The following is a 16,671-nucleotide window of genomic DNA, read 5'->3' on the forward strand; positions in this document are numbered from 1 at the left end:
GAGACTGGCTAGGCCACTCCAGGACCTTGAAATGCTTCTTACGAAGCCACTCCTTCGTTGCCCGGGCGGTGTGTTTGGGATCATTGTCATGCTGAAAGACCCAGCCACGTTTCATCTTCAATGCCCTTGCTGATGGAAGGAGGTTTTCACTCAAAATCTCACGATACATGGCCCCATTCATTCTGTCCTTTACACGGATCAGTCGTCCTGGTCCCTTTGCAGAAAAACAGCCCCAAAGCATGATGTTTCCACCCCCATGCTTCACAGTAGGTATGGTGTTCTTTGGATGCAACTCAGCATTCTTTGTCCTCCAAACACGACGAGTTGAGTTTTTACCAAAAAGTTCTATTTTGGTTTCATCTGACCATATGACATTCTCCCAATCTTCTTCTGGATCATCCAAATGCTCTCTAGCAAACTTCAGACGGGCCTGGACATGTACTGGCTTAAGCAGGGGGACACGTCTGGCACTGCAGGATTTGAGTCCCTGGCGGCGTAGTGTGTTACTGATGGTAGGCTTTGTTACTTTGGTCCCAGCTCTCTGCAGGTCATTCACTAGGTCCCCCCGTGTGGTTCTGGGATTTTTGCTCACCGTTCTTGTGATCATTTTGACCCCACGGGGTGAGATCTTGCGTGGAGCCCCAGATCGAGGGAGATTATCAGTGGTCTTGTATGTCTTCCATTTCCTAATAATTGCTCCCACAGTTGATTTCTTCAAACCAAGCTGCTTACCTATTGCAAATTCAGTCTTCCCAGCCTGGTGCAGGTCTACAATTTTGTTTCTGGTGTCCTTTGACAGCTCTTTGGTCTTGGCCATAGTGGAGTTTGGAGTGTGACTGTTTGAGGTTGTGGACAGGTGTCTTTTATACTGATAACAAGTTCAAACAGGTACCATTAATACAGGTAACGAGTGGAGGACAGAGGAGCCTCTTAAAGAAGAAGTTACAGGTCTGTGAGAGCCAGAAATCTTGCTTGTTTGTAGGTGACCAAATACTTATTTTCCACCATAATTTGCAAATAAATTCATTAAAAATCCTACAATGTGATTTTCTGGAAATTTTTTTCTCATCTTGTCTGTCATAGTTGAAGTGTACCTATGATGAAAATTACAGGCCTCTCTCATCTTTTTAAGTGGGAGAACTTGCACAATTGGTGGCTGACTAAATACTTTTTTTGCCCCACTGTAATTTGAAACTTTTATTTCATGAGATAAAATGTAGAAACAAAATCAATGTGAATCAGGAACTAATTTAAAAGAAACACTCACCCACATTTGAAGTTCAATGTAACTGGGATATGAGGTTAGTTTAATCTCTTAATGAAGTGGTGTCCTATGACCATGTAAATCAAAAATAATTGTCGCAATTATTAGCTAATTCAATATCCCATTAATGAAGGTAAACAATAACTGTCAACATTTTACTTTTATTGTAGCCAAATACATTAATAGAACACATTGTAAAAACCTTGCAAAGAAATTGACAAAATCTCAATACCCGGGGCTGAACATGCCCCCCTTATTTACAGTTATGTGACTAAATGAATGACCTTTTATGCTTTAAAAGCTTTTCCTGCCAATTTAACTGGATGTCAATTCCCCTTTAATAACATAGTAACTTTGTTTACAAGCAATAAATGACTGTTATATCAAGAGGCAAATTGAGGTATGGAAACAGGCAGTGCTTAACTGCAAGAGGAAGACACTTGTATCAGTGACTTGATCAGGCAATTTGCATTCAGGCGCTCTGCTGTACCACCCATCCCCTCGATAATAGCACTTCAATTATTGATTTCCCATTTATTAGATTACCCGAGGACCCTTAGGGTGAGGAAGATCCCCCCCCCCCCCCCCCCCCCCATCGCATGTCTAACAGTATACAGCCTCCGATGAGAGAAGGTCAATGAGGGGGGCTGGCGTGATGTTGAAATGGCCAAGTAGGAATACATACACTAAGCCTATGGGCTTGTCGCTTCGCGCCCTTTGCTTTCCTCCTGTTACTATGGGAAATGTGCAAAGCGTAGTGGCACGATGTCGCTGTGATGCCCTATCGCTGTGATGAAGAGAGGAAGGGCGTGAGGAGGAGAGGGAAGCTTTGAACGAATGTGTGTTGGCACTGCCACAGATGAGGCTGGATGATAATAATTAGGGCATGGCGAGGGGAGAGGAGGCGAATCATGCAAGGCCATTACACATTGAGAAAAGGGAACATATGGGGTCCATGCCGCACGGCTCTGTGGCATCAACCCGCCACGGCTGCCTCTGCCGCCGGAGGAGAAGTGTGAAGGGACCCGTGAATTGGGTGTGTTTAATGTGTGAAATGGGCAGAGGTCCAACAGCGTGGGCTGGGGATGCATGCTCCCTTTCCTGGGTCCCTGGACAGGCCCCTGATTGGGGAATGTAGTGAGGGGGGTGTAGTAGCAGTGCTATGCAAGAGTGGTGGGAAATAATTAAAAACCGATGAGATGGAGGAGCAGGAACTGCACTGTTTCAACCCCAGCTGCTCCACGGCTGGGCTGCTGGGTGGCAGCTGACTGTCCCCACTTTGCCTCAGATTTACAGCTTCGTAGTCTAACCTTTTTTCTATATTTCCAGTGTATTAGCCTTCCTAGGGACACCACTGATTACTACCCTCATCTAGTCCGATGGTAAATTGGAGGCTTTTATTGTCTCAAGAAATTACTGTTGGGAAACGAAGGAATGAGAAATGTCTCGACTTTATCAGACTTAGCAGCAGCTGGCCCCAAATACAGGGCCCCTCCGATAATTGCATATTAAAGTGGCAACTAGCAGAGCTTTAGCCATTTGTCATATCTTGAACGCATTATGATGGTGGGAGTGTTACACTCAAATCTCATTCTCACTCGGCGGAGGCAGCTCGGTTTTGTAAACAACAGCCCACACCATATAATGCTATCCATACACCCATAAAGGGAATTGAAACCTGCCAAACCTACACCCTAGTTAAGACGAATACACTGTGGCGATTGTCTTACTATTTCCAATTCCTTCTCATTGTCATTTTATTTTTGCAAAATGTGGTAGTGGGGCATGGCCAATTGCACGGTCTCCACCAATTTGTTTTAAAGGCCTTCCTCTTGGCCGCACATTTCCTGCAATTCTACATATTTTGCCGAACAGCAATATTTTGTCTCTGCGGCAAAGGGGAAGGCTGTTAAATTTGGGTCGGAGACTGTGCAATTTTCAGAATTTGTTATTTTGTCTGATGTCTAGTTTTTATTGGTAATTGATTGTTAGTTCTCAAAGATGATCTTATTTAAAAATACACTATATATACAAATGTATGTGGACACCTGTTGCTGATAGGTGTATAAAATCAAGCACACAGCCATGCAATTGCAATAGACAAACATTGGCAGTAGAATGACCTTACTGAAGATCTCAGTGACTTTCAGCGCGGCACTGTCATAGGATGCCACCTTTCCAACAAGTCAGTTCGTCAAATATCTGCCCCGCTAGAGCTGTCCCGGTCAACTGCAAGTGCTGTTGTGAAGTGGAAATGAGCAACTACGGCTCAGCCGCGAAGTTGTAGGCCACATAAGCTCACGGAACGGGACCACTGAGTGCTGAAGCGCGTAAAAAATTGTCTGTCCTCGGTTGCAACACTCACTTTTTAGTTCCAAACTGCCTCTGACAGCAACGTCAGCACAAGAGCTGTTCGTCAGGAGCTTCAATAAATGGGTTTCCATGGCCGAGAAGCAGTACACAAGCCTAAGATCACCATGCGCAATGCCAAGCGTCGGCCGGAGTGGTGTAAAGCTCGCTGCCATTGGACTCTGGAGCAGTGGAAATGCGCTTCACCATCTGGCAGTCTGAGGACAAATATGTGTTTGGCGGATGCCAGGAGAATGCTACCTGCCCGAATGCATAGTGCCAAATTACATTTTTTGGAATAAAGGTCTGGGGCTGTTTTTCATGGTTCGGGCTAGGCCCCTTAGTTCAAGTGAAGAGAAATCTTAACGCTACAGCATACAATGACATTCTAGACGATTCTGTGCTTCCAACTTGGTGGTAACAGTTTGGGGAAGGCCCTTTTCTGTTTCAGCATGACAATGCTCCTGTGCACAAGCGAGGGCCATACAGAAATGGTTTGTCGATATCGGTGTGGAAGAACTTAACTGGCCTGCACAGAGCCCTGACCTCAACCTCATCGAACACCTTTGGGATGAATTGGAGCCAGGCCTAATCGCCCAACATCACTAATGCTCTTGTGGCTGAATGGTAGCAAGTACCCACAGCAATGTTCCAACATCTAGTGGAAAGCATTTCCAGAATAGTGGAGGCTGTTATAGCAGCAAAGAGGAGACCAATTCCATATTAATTCCCATGATTTTGGAATGAGATTTTTGACAAGTAGGTGTCCACATACTTTTGGTCATGTAGTTTATATAGCTCTTTTCTACATACTTTCTACATTTTAGTCATTTAAGTTTACAGAAAACCATTTTATAAAACAGACATACAGTGCCTTGGGAAAGTATTTAGACCCTTTGACTTTTTCCACATTTTGTTACGTTATAGCTTTATTCTAAAATGGATTCATTATTTTTTTTAATTCAGCAATACACACACAGTACCCCATAATGACAAAGGGAAAACAGGTTGTTAGAAATGTGTGCAAAATGTTATAAAAAAAGAAAACATAAATACCTTATTTACATAAGTATTCAGACCCTTTGCTATGAGACTCGAAGTTGAGCTCAGGTGCATCCTGTTTCCATTGATTATCTTTGAGATGTTTCTACAACTTGGTTGAAGTCCACCTATGGTTAATTCAATTGATTTGAAAAGGCACACACTTGTCAAAATAATTTCCCAAAGTTGACAGTGCATGTCAGAGGAAAAACCAAGCCATGAGGTCGAAGTAATTGTCCTTAGAGCTCCGAGACAGAATTGTGTCGAGGCACAGATCTTGGGAAGGATATGAAAACATTTCTGCAACATTCAAAGTCCCCAAGAACACACTGGCCTCCATTATACTTAAATGGAAGAAGTTTGGAACCACCAAGACTCTTCCTAGAGATGGCCGCCCAGCCAAACTGAGCAATCGGGGGAGAAGGAGCTTGGTCAGGGAGGTGACCAACCCAATGGTCACTCTGACAGAGCTCCAGAGTTCCTCTCATATTTACATAAGGCACCTTATGTAAATGTGATGGGAGAACCTTCCAGAAAGACAAACATCTCTGCAGCACTCCACCAATCAGGCCTTTATGGTAGAGTGCCCAGAAGTTTGGAACCACCAAGACTCTTCCTAGAGATGGCCGCCCAGCCAAACTGAGCAATCGGGGGAGAAGGAGCTTGGTCAGGGAGGTGACCAACCCAATGGTCACTCTGACAGAGCTCCAGAGTTCCTCTCATATTTACATAAGGCACCTTATGTAAATGTAATGGGAGAACCTTCCAGAAAGACAAACATCTCTGCAGCACTCCACCAATCAGGCCTTTATGGTAGAGTGCCCAGACGGAAGCCACTCTTCAGTAAAATGCACATGATAGCCCGCTTGGAGTTGGCCAAAAAGCACCTAAAAACTCTCAGACTATTAGAAACAAGATTCTCTGGTCTGATGAACCAATATTGAACTCTTTTACCTGAAGTCCAATCCTCACATCTGGAGGAAACCTGGCACCACCCCTAGGGTGAAGGATGGTAGTGGCAGCCTCATGCTGTGGGGATGTTTTTCAGCAGCAGGGACTGGGAGACTAGTCAGGATTGAGGGAAAGATGAATGGAGCAAAGTACAGAAAGATCCTTGGTGAAAACCTGCTCGAGAGTGCACAGGACCTCAGACTGGTGCGAAAGTTCACCTTCCAACAGGTAAATGACTCGAAGCACACAGTCAAGACAATAAAGGAGTGACTTCGGGACAAGTCTCTGAATGTCCTTGAGTGGCCCAGCCAGAGCCTGGAATTGAACCCGATCTAACATCTCTGGAGAGACCTGAAAATAGCTGTGCAGCAGTGCTCCCCATCCAACCTGACAGAGCTTAAAAGCATCTGCATAGAAGAATGGGAGAAATTCCCCAAATACAGCTGTGCCAAGCTTTTGTAGCGTCATACCCAAGACTCGAGGTTGTAATCGATGCCAAAGGTGCTTCAACAAAGTACTGAGTAAAGGGTCTGCATAATTATGTAAATGTGATAGTTCAGTTTTTTCAGTTTTATAAATTAGCAACAAAGTTTTTTACTTTGTCATTATGGGGTATTGTGTGTAGATTTGGGGGGAAAAAAACAATTTAAAACATTTTAGAATAAGGCTGTAACGTAACAAATGTGTGGAAAAAGTCTAGGGGTATGAATACTTTACAAAGGCTATATATACAGTTAAAGTCAGAAGTTTACATACACCTTAGCCAAATACATTTAAACTCCGTTTTTCACAATTCCTGACATTTAATCCTAGTAAAAATTCCCTGTCTTAGGTCAGTTAGGATCACCACTTTATTTTAAGAATGTGAAATGTCAGAATATTGGTAGAGAGAATGCTTTAATTCAGCTTGTATTTCTTTCATCACATTCCCAGTGGGTCAGATGTTTACATACACTCAATTAGTATTTGGTAGCATTGCCTTTAAATAGTTTAACTTGGGTTTGTCACGTTCCTGACCTTATTTTCCTTTGTTTAACTTTGTTTAGTTGGTCAGGACGTGAGCTGGGTGGGTAGTCTATGTTATGTGTTTCTATGTTGGGTTCAATGTGTTGCCTGATATGGTTCTCAATTAGGGGCAGGTGTTTGACGTTTCCTCTGATTGAGAACCATATTAAGGTAGGTTGTTCACACTGTTTGTTTGTGGGTGATTGTTGCTGTGTCTGTGTTTGTTGCACCACACGGTACTGTCTCGTCTCGTTCGTTCGTTCGTTCGTTCGTTCTTTCCTGTTCGTGCGTTCATTGTTTTTTATGTTCACAAGTTCAGGTCTGTTTAACGTCGTTTGTTGTTTTGTAGTTTATTCAAGTGTTCTTCGTGTTTCGTCTTCATTTAATAAATCATTATGTCTACATACCTCGCTGCGTGTTGGTCCGATCCATGCTCCTCCTCGTCTGAAGAGGAGAACGAATATGACAGCCGTTACAGGGTTAAACGTTTCGGGTTGCCTTCCACAACCTTCCCACAATAAGTTGGGTGTATTTTGGCCCATTCCTCCTGACAGAGGTGGTGTAACCGAGTCAGGTTTGTAGGCCTCCTTGCTCGCACACGCTTTTTCAGTTCTGCCCACGCATTTTCTATAGGATTGAGGTCAGGGCTTTGTGATGGCCACTCCAATACCTTGACTTTGTTGTCCTTAAGCCATTTTGCCACAACTTGGAAGTATGCTTGGGGTCATTGTCCATTTGGAAGACCCATTTGCAACAAAGCTTTAACTTCCTGACTGATGTCTTGAGATGTTGCTTCAATATATCCACATAATTATCCTTCCTCAGGATTTCCTTCCTATTTTGTGAAGTGCACCAGTCCCTCCTGCAGCAAAGTACCCCCACAACATAATGCTGCCACCACTGTGCTTCAAGGTTGGGATGGTGTTCTTTGGCTTGCAAGCCTCCCCCCTTTTCCTCCAAACATAACGATGGTCATTATGGCCAAACAGTTCTATTTTTGTTTCATCAGACAAGAGGACATTTCTCCAAAAAGTTTGAAGGTAGGCCTTCAGTAGGCACTGAGTTTGAAGGTAGGCCTTGAAATACATCCACAGGTACACCTTCAATTGACTCAAATGATGTCAATTAGCCTATCAGAAGCTTTTAAAGCCATGACATCAGTTTCTGGAATTTTCCAAGCTGTTTAATTAAAGGCACAGTCAAGTTAGTGTATGTACACATCTGACCCACTGGAATTGTGATACTGTGTATTATAAGTGAAATAATCTGTCTGTAAACAATTGTTGGAAAAATTACTTGTCGTGCACACAGTAGATGTCCTAAACAACTTAACAAAACTATAGTTTGTTAACAAGAAATGTGTGGAGTGGTTGAAAAACGAGTTTGAAGTTTTTATCTCCAACCTAAGTGTATGTAAACTTCCGAGTTCAACTGTACATATATTATGATTAATTTCAGTGTGTATGGGAGAAGGTGGGCCGAGGAGCACCGCATACAGACTATTTTTCCAGGAATGGATCACAATAAAAATGCCATAGGCTGTACTTGTGTGGCTGTTTGGGGTGTGATATAGGCCTACATGTCAAAATACCAACAACGTCAGTCATAGTGAAGATAACAATGGATTTTCATTAGTTCATTAGTTATATGGGGTGCAGGGAGTAAGTTCAATTCATTATAAGAGATGAGTCCTGTAACCACTTTTACCTCTGCACATTGTTTGCTAACATTTGCTTACACTTTCATGTCAGCAAAATATGTCACTTTAGAAGATTGTCATGTGTTTCATGGTAATTGAATTGCTCTCCATATGACCCCATGGTGCCTGTACAAGGTGTGAAACTTGTGTATGTAACACCCCAGTACTCGTCAGGTAGACACTTCTAGAGGTTAAGGGGGCCTGGTTAACACACATCGCAGATATTGGCTGTGTGTTGATGCTGGAGGGAGGCGGTGGGTGTGTATTGTGTGTGTGTGTGTGTGTGTGTGTGTGTGTGTGTGTGTGTGTGTGTGTGTGTGTGTGTGTGTGTGTGTGGTGTGTGTGTGGTGTGTGTGTGTGTGTGAGTAAAAATGTGTGTATCTGCGAGTGTGTGTGTGTTGGCAAGATGAAGTTGGTGAGAGTGCTGATGTAAAACGGCGGTGGCTGAGGCAAATGAGAAATGTAATCAGCCTAGTTCACTATCCATGGCCTGGTTAGGGTCTCCACTATATTGGTTCACCACTCTGAATTGATTTGCCCTATTCCGAACCCAAAGTTGTGATGATTGATATATTGTCTTTGCATAGCCCATTGATGTGCTTAACATAATTTTGTGATGAATCGTCTGATTCCACATGCCCTTCTATGACCCTATTCACATTAGCAGACAGCATGTATCACTGGTGAGTTATAATGTGGCAGACGAAATTTACCTGGAAAGAGGTTGTCGTCATTTTAACCTTCTCATTTGATCTCCACTGACACATTTAAGTTCTCATTTGTGTCAGGGAATTCATTATGGTTTCAAGCGGAGCTGCCCTGGCTGCTAGCGTGCTGTGCTAACATGCTAGTTGTTTGAAGGGATAAGTGTATCAGTTAGAATCAGGTAATCGTCTGGGTCAAGTATTGAAGCTAAATTAAATAATTCCATTCATGGAATAATTTACTGAGTTAATCTACAGTTTTTATGAATTTAGAGGGAAATTATGTTGTCCGAAGACAGTTTTTCTAATAACTAAACCTAATCCTCTAATTGCTACTCTCTCATGTAAGTTGGTACATTATGGACAAAAGCCTTTATGATTTAGGCCACTTGCCTTGTGCCAGAAACCTCCCAGATCTTTTTGCCCACTGTAGAATGGCCTACTGCCAAATGTGAGGCAATCTATAAAACCATATACTAATCTATAAAACGGTAATAAAAGGTTAGAGATAGTCTAAACAAAGTTTTTTTGGGGGGGCCAGTATGTGGGCTCTGAATGTGTGTATCCAAACAGAAACAAATGTCTTGGTATTGTTTTACCTCAGATTAGTAGATCAATTGGAAGGCACTCGATCCAGAACCGTGACATGTCCCTGGCTTGGTGTTCAGTTATCAAAGCAACGTCCCTGAGAATGTCTGTCGCTTCAATATATTCTTTGTTATTCCAGCAGCACGTCCTCTCACACCTATTCATCTCTCTTCCTGTCTGAACCTCACACATTTTACACTACCTTTACTTTGGATCCATCTCTCTGCTCTCTGTCTTTTCTCTCCTTGCAGATTTCAACAATATTGTATAATAAAAGTATAGTAGTTCAGTCGCAATAGTTCCTCAGACATTCCTGAGACTTGATGGGTCTGGATTCAAATAGTATGTTTTCTTTCAAATACATTTTAGCGTTTGAATAAAAGATCACCCAAAACAACGTCGCCACAAAAGAGGTGGGACAGAGCGGGCTTCTGTTCAGACTTCGGAGGTGCGCACACCACCCACCGCTTCCGAGTATATTACTCGCTAATGTCCAGTCTCTAGATAACAAGGTAAATGAAATTAGGGCAAGGATTGCAACATACTCTGTGTCACGGAAACATGGTTCTCTGGGGATATGCTGTCCGAGTCGGTACAGCCACCGGGATTCTTTGTGCGTCGCGCCGACAGAAATAAACATCTCTCCTGGAAGAAGAAGGGCGGGAGTGTATGTTTCATAATTAACGACTCATGGTGTAATTATAACAGCATATAGGAACGCAAGTCCTTTTGTTCACCTGACCTAGAATTCCTCACATTCAAATGCCGACCGTATTATCTACCAAGAGAATTCTCGTCGGTTATTGTCACAGCCGTGTATATCCCCCCTCAAGCCGATACCACAACGGCCCTCAAGGAACTTCACTGGACTCTATGCAAACTGGAAACCATATATCTTGAGGCTGCATTTATTGTAGCTGGGGATTTTAACAAAGCTAATTTGAGAACAAGGCTACACTGGATCACTGCTACTCTAACTTCCACAATGCGTACAAGGCCCTCCCCTGCCCTCCTTTCGGCAAATCTGACCACGACTCCATTTTGCTTCTCCCCTCGTATAGGCAGGAACTCAAACAGGATGTACCCGTGACAAAGACTATTCAATGCTGGTCTGACCAATCGGAATCCACACTTCAAGTTTTGACTGGAACATGTTCCGGGTAGCCTCAGTGTAATATAGATTTACACGCTGATTCTGTGAGTGAGTTTATAAGGAAGTGCATAGGACTATTTATAAGGAAGTCCCACTGTGACTATTAAAACCTACCCTAACCAGAAACCGTGGATAGAGGGTATCATTCGCGCAAAACTGAAAGCGCAAACCACCGCATTTAACCATGGAAAGGTGACCAGGAGTATGGCTGAATACAAACAGTGTAGTTATTCCCTCCGCAAGGCAATCAAACAATCGAAATGTCAGTATAGAGACAAAGTGGAGTCGCAATTCAACGGCTCAGACACGAGACGTATGTGCCAGGGTTTACAGGCAATCACAGAGTACAAAAAAAAACAGCCACAGTCAGCTGTCCCCACATGCTTCAAGATGGCCACCATTGTTCCTGTACCCAAGAATGCAAAGGTAACTGAACTAAATGACTATCGCCCCGAAGCAGTCACTTCTGTCATCATGAAGTGTTTTGAGAGGCTAGACAGGGATCATATCACCTTCACCTTACCGGTCACCCTAGACCCACTTCAAATTGCTTACTGCCCCAATAGATCCACAGACGATGCAATCGCCATCACACTGCACACTTCCCTAACCAATCTCGACAAGAGGAATACCTGTTCATTGACTACAGCTCAGCATTCAACACCATAGTACCCTCCAATCTCATCATTAAGCTTGAGGCCCTGGGTCTCAGCCCCGCCCTGCTCAATTGGGTCCTGGACTTCCTGGCGGGCCGCCAGCAGGTGGTGAAGGTAGGAAACAACATATCCGCTTCACTGATCCTCAACACTGTGGCCCCACAAGGGTGCATGCTCACACCCTCCTGTACTCCCTGTTCACCCACGACTGCATGGCCATGTTTGCAGACAACACAACAGTAGTAGGCTTGATCACCAACAACGAAGAGACAGCCTATAGGTAGGACGCGAGGGCACTCGGAGTGGGGCGTAAGGAAAACAACTTCTCACTCAATGTCAACAAAACAAAGGAGATGATCATGGACTTCAGGAAACAGAAGAGGGAACACCCCTCTATCCACATCGACGGGGCAGCAGAGGAGAAGGTGGAAAGTTCCTTGGCGTAAACATCACAGACAAACTGAAATGGTCCACCCACACAGACGGTGTGGTGAAGAAGGCGCAACAGCACCTCTTCAACCTTAGGAGGCTGAAGAAATTTGGCTTGTCACCTAAAACACCCACAAACTTTTGCAGATGCACAATTGAGAGCATCCTGTCGGCCTGTATTACCGCCTGGTACGGCAACTGCACTGCCCACAACCGCAGGGCTCTCCAGAGGGTGGTGTGGTCTGCACAACGCATCACAGAGGGAAAACTACCTGCCCTCCAGGACACCTACAGCACCCGATGTTACAGGAAGGCCTAAAATATCATCAAGGACAACAACCACCCGAGCCACTGCCTGTTCATCCCGCTACCATCCAGAAGGCGAGGTCAGTACAGGTGCATCAAAGCTGGGACCGAGAGACAGAAGCTGTTTTTCAATCTCAAGGCCATCAGACTGTTAAACAGCCATCACTAACACAGAAAGGCTGCTGCCTACATACAGACTCGAAATCATTGGCCACTCTAACAAATGGATCAGTAGTCACCTTACTAATGCCACTTTAATAATGTTTACATAACTTGCATTACTCATCCCGTATGTTTATACTGTATTTTATACCATTTATTGGCTCTTGCCTATGCCCTCGGTCATTGCTCATCCATATATTAATATGTACATATTCTTATTCCATCCCTTTACTTAGATTTGTGTGTTTGGTTGTTGAGGAATTGTGGAATTGTTAGATTACTTGTTAGATATTGCTGCACTGTCGGAACTAGAAGCACAAGCATTTCGCTACACTCGCAATAACATCTGCTAACCATGTGTATGTGACCAATAACATTTTATTTTATGTAACTTGCGGGATCGTATGAGAGGGGGGAGGGGTGGTGCTGTCTGTAATAAGGAGTATTTCTGTCTGTAATAAAGCCCTTTTGTGGGGAAAACTCATTCTGATTGGCTGGTCCTGGCTCCAGTGGGTGAGCTTGGGTCCCGTGTGGGTGGGCCTATGCCCTCCCAGGCCCACTCAAGGCTGTGCCCCTCCCCAGTTGTGAAATCCATATATTAGGGCCTAATTAATGTATTTGTTGACTGATTTCCTAATATGAACTGTAATTCAGTAAAATCAATGAAATTGTTCAATGTATGAGAAAGCTCCTTTTGGGGACCCATTTCAGTGATGGTCGAGGACTGAAATATACTAATTTAGGGCCATTTCAGCCAAATTGGATAAAAGTTGTGGTGCACAAAGTTTGCCTCTGTGTGACGTAAGCCCCAGTAGATGAAAATTACCACATTGCTAGAGAGAGAACAAATTACTATCGCAATGTTTTGGTTTTGCCTCTAAAACCAGGGCTGCATCTGAATGACACCCTACTCTCTACCCTATTCTCCCTGATAGGTTCTTTCATGGTGGTGAACGGCTCGGGCCGGGCGTCGGGGCAGAAGGCCCACCTGCTCCTGCCCACCCTGAAGGAGAACGACACCCACTGCATCGACTTCCACTACTCTCTATCCAGCCGCGATGGCTCCAGTCCCGGGGTGCTCAACGTCTACATCAAGGTGAACGGCGGCACCCAGGGAAACCCTGTGTGGAATGCCTCCGCCTCGGTGACCGAGGGCTGGGTCAAGGCCGAGCTGGCAATCAGCACCTTCTGGCCCAACTCCTATCAGGTGAGGGGAGAGCTTCAATGTCACCACATACTGTCACATCGGTGTGGTGTTCATTAAGGCACACAACATAAAACATTTTTAAAATGTTTGCAAGGAAAACAAAATAGTTTCTTATTGGACAAGTCCAAATAATCCCCCCATGGTTGTCTGTTTTCTTCCGTTTGGTGCATATACAATAGGTTTGATATGTTCACTACACCTCTATCATAGCAATGCTCAAGCCACTGTTCAGAACCAGTATGCTGTGTGGTAGGCCTATTGTTGGAAATATGTTTTTTTAATTATATTTTTATATAAATATTGCCTGTCATTATGCGATACGGTTCGACCACTGACAGCGAATGTTCAGATGGAACCCAATTGGTTTATTTGCAGTCTTCCTAAAGTTAGAAAAATAAGGTTAAGAAATTGCTTAAACTTCAATATAAATAATTTTTCAGTAACTCGGTTACTCACACCATGGGGTCATTGGTGAAATTGAATCGGATGAGAATCATCACGTTAATTGCTCTGATTTGAATACAATTATTCATCTATTTCTCAACTTGAAAGTCCTTCTTCTAGCATTCATTACTGCCTATTTGCCAACCTTTTTAAAACTGTTTTTTTGCTTCATGAAAAAAGTCTCCAACCTCAATAGGACCGTATTCCTTATACAGTGCACTACTTTTGACCAGAGTCCTATGCTCCCTGATTAAAAGTAGTGCACTGAATAGGGAATAGGGTGTCATTTGAGATGCAGCCCTGGTTTTAGAGGCATAACCGAAACATTGCGATAGTAATTTGTTCTCTCTCTGGAATATGAGCAATGTGGTAATTTTCATCTACTGGGGTTTTACATCACACAGAGGCAACCTTTGTGCATCACAACTTTCATTCAATTTTGCTGAAATGGTCCTAAATGAGTATATTTCAGCCCTCAATCCTCGCTGAAATGGGTCCCAAAAAGGACCTCAGAGTGGGGAGCTTAGTCACCTCAGCCAGAATTATCTTGGCAAATCATCGCTCATTGCAAATTACCATGTTAAATAACCTTTGAGGAAAAATCGTTTTAGGTACCCACACAACTCTCTCTATCTCTCTCTCTCTTTCTCTTTCTCTCTGGTATCTCTCTCTCTCACTTTCTCTCTATATACAGTGCATTCGGAAAGTATTCAGACCCCTTGACTTTTTCCATATTTTGTTACGTTACAGCCTTATTCTAAAATGTATTAAATCGTTTTCCCCCCTCATCAATCTACACATAATAAGAAACCAAAAACAGGTTTTAAAACATTTTTGCAAATAAAAAACTGATATCACATTTACATAAGTATTCAGACCCTTCAGTCAGTACTTTGTTGAAGCACCTTTGGCAGCGATTACTGCGTTGAGTCTTCTTGGGTATGACGCTACAAGCTTGGCACACCTGTATTTGTGGAGTTTCTCCCATTCTTTTCTGCAGATGCTCTCAAACTCTGTAAGGTTGGATGGGGAGCGTCGCTACACAGCTATTCTCACGTCTCAAGAGATGTTCGATCGGGTTCAAGTCCGGGCTGAGTGCCACTCAAGGACATTCAGAGACTTGTCCCTAAGCCACTCCTGCGTTGTCTTGGCTGTGTGCTTAGGGTTGTTGTCCTGTTGGAAGGTGAACCATACCATCGCCCCAGTCTCAGGTCCTGAGTGCTCTAAAGCAGGTTTACATCAAGGATCTATATATACAGTGGGGAGAACAAGTATTTGATACACTGCCGATTTTGCAGGTTTTCCTACTTACAAAGCATGTAGAGGTCTGTAATTTTTATCATAGGTACACTTCAACTGTGAGAGACGGAATCTAGAACAAAAATCCAGAAAATCACATTGTGTGATTTTTAATTTGCATTTTATTGCATGACATAAGGATTTGATCACCTACCAACCAGTAAAAATTCCGGCTCTCACAGACCTGTTCGTTTTTCTTTAAGAAGCCCTCCGGTTCTCCACTCATTACCTGTATTAACTGCACCTGTTTGAACTCGTTACCTGTATAAAAGACACCTGTCCACACACTCAATCAAACAGACTCCAACCTCTCCACAATGGCCAAGACCAGAGAGCTGTGTAAGGACATCAGGGATAAAATTGTAGACCTGCACAAGGCTGGGATGGGCTACAGGACAATAGGCAAGCAGCTTGGTGAGAAGGCAACAACTGTTGGCGCAATTATTAGAAAATGGAAGAAGTTCAAGATGACGGTCAATCACCCTCGGTCTGAGACTCCATGCAAGATCTCACCTCGTGGGGCATCAATGATCATGAGGAAGGTGAGGGATCAGCCCAGAACTACACGGCAGGACCTGGTCAATGACCTGAAGAGAGCTGGGACCACAGTCTCAAAGAAAACCATTAGTAACACACTACGTCGTCATGGATTAAAATCCTGCAGCGCACGCAAGGTCCCCCTGCTCAAGCCAGCGCATGTCCAGGCCCGTCTGAAGTTTGCCAATGACCATCTGGATGATCCAGAGGAGGAATGGGAGAAGGTCATGTGTTCTGATGAAACAAAAATAGAGCTTTTTGGTCTAAACTCCACTCGCCGTGTTTGGAGGAAGAAGAAGGATGAGTACAACCCCAAAAACACCATCCCAACCGTGAAGCATGGAGGTGGAAACATCATTCTTTGGGGATACTTTTCTGCAAAGAGGACAGGACGACTGCACCGTATTGAGGGAAGGATGGATGGGGCCATGTATCGCGAGATCTTGGCCAACAACCTCCTTCCCTCAGTAAGAGCATTGAAGATGGGTCGTGGCTGGGTCTTCCAGCATGACAACGACCCGAAACACACAGCCAGGGCAACTAAGGAGTGGCTCCGTAAGAAGCATCTCAAGGTCTGGATTTTCTGGATTTTTGTTTTACATTCTGTCTCTCACAGTTGAAGTGTACCTATGATAAAAATTACAGACCTCTACATGCTTTGTAAGTAGGAAAACCTGCAAAATCGGCAGTGTATCCAATACTTGTTCTCCCCACTGTATATACTGAACAAAAATATAAACGCAACATGCAACAATTTCATTGATTCTACTGAATTACAGTTCATATTAGTTCATACAGTTCACATCGATAAAATTTAATTGTGTTCGCTGTTCGTAGCTTATGCCTGCCCTTACCATAACCCCACCGCCACCATGAG

General features: G+C 43.7%; 1 protein-coding gene across 1 annotated transcript in view; it reads left to right on the plus strand.

The window, feature by feature from the left end:
* The window catches only part of LOC120022190 (receptor-type tyrosine-protein phosphatase T-like), a 356,205-nt gene that overhangs the window by 54,653 nt on the left and 284,881 nt on the right, over window positions 1-16,671 (plus strand). Inside the window, exon 4 of the mRNA XM_038966074.1 lies at window positions 13,243-13,514. Within this exon, the coding sequence (XP_038822002.1) occupies window positions 13,243-13,514 (272 nt within the window). The remainder of the gene's footprint in view (window positions 1-13,242; window positions 13,515-16,671) is intronic.

The sequence above is a fragment of the Salvelinus namaycush genome, chromosome 2, assembly GCF_016432855.1.
Source record: "Salvelinus namaycush isolate Seneca chromosome 2, SaNama_1.0, whole genome shotgun sequence".
Classification (NCBI taxonomy): Eukaryota; Metazoa; Chordata; class Actinopteri; order Salmoniformes; family Salmonidae; genus Salvelinus; species Salvelinus namaycush.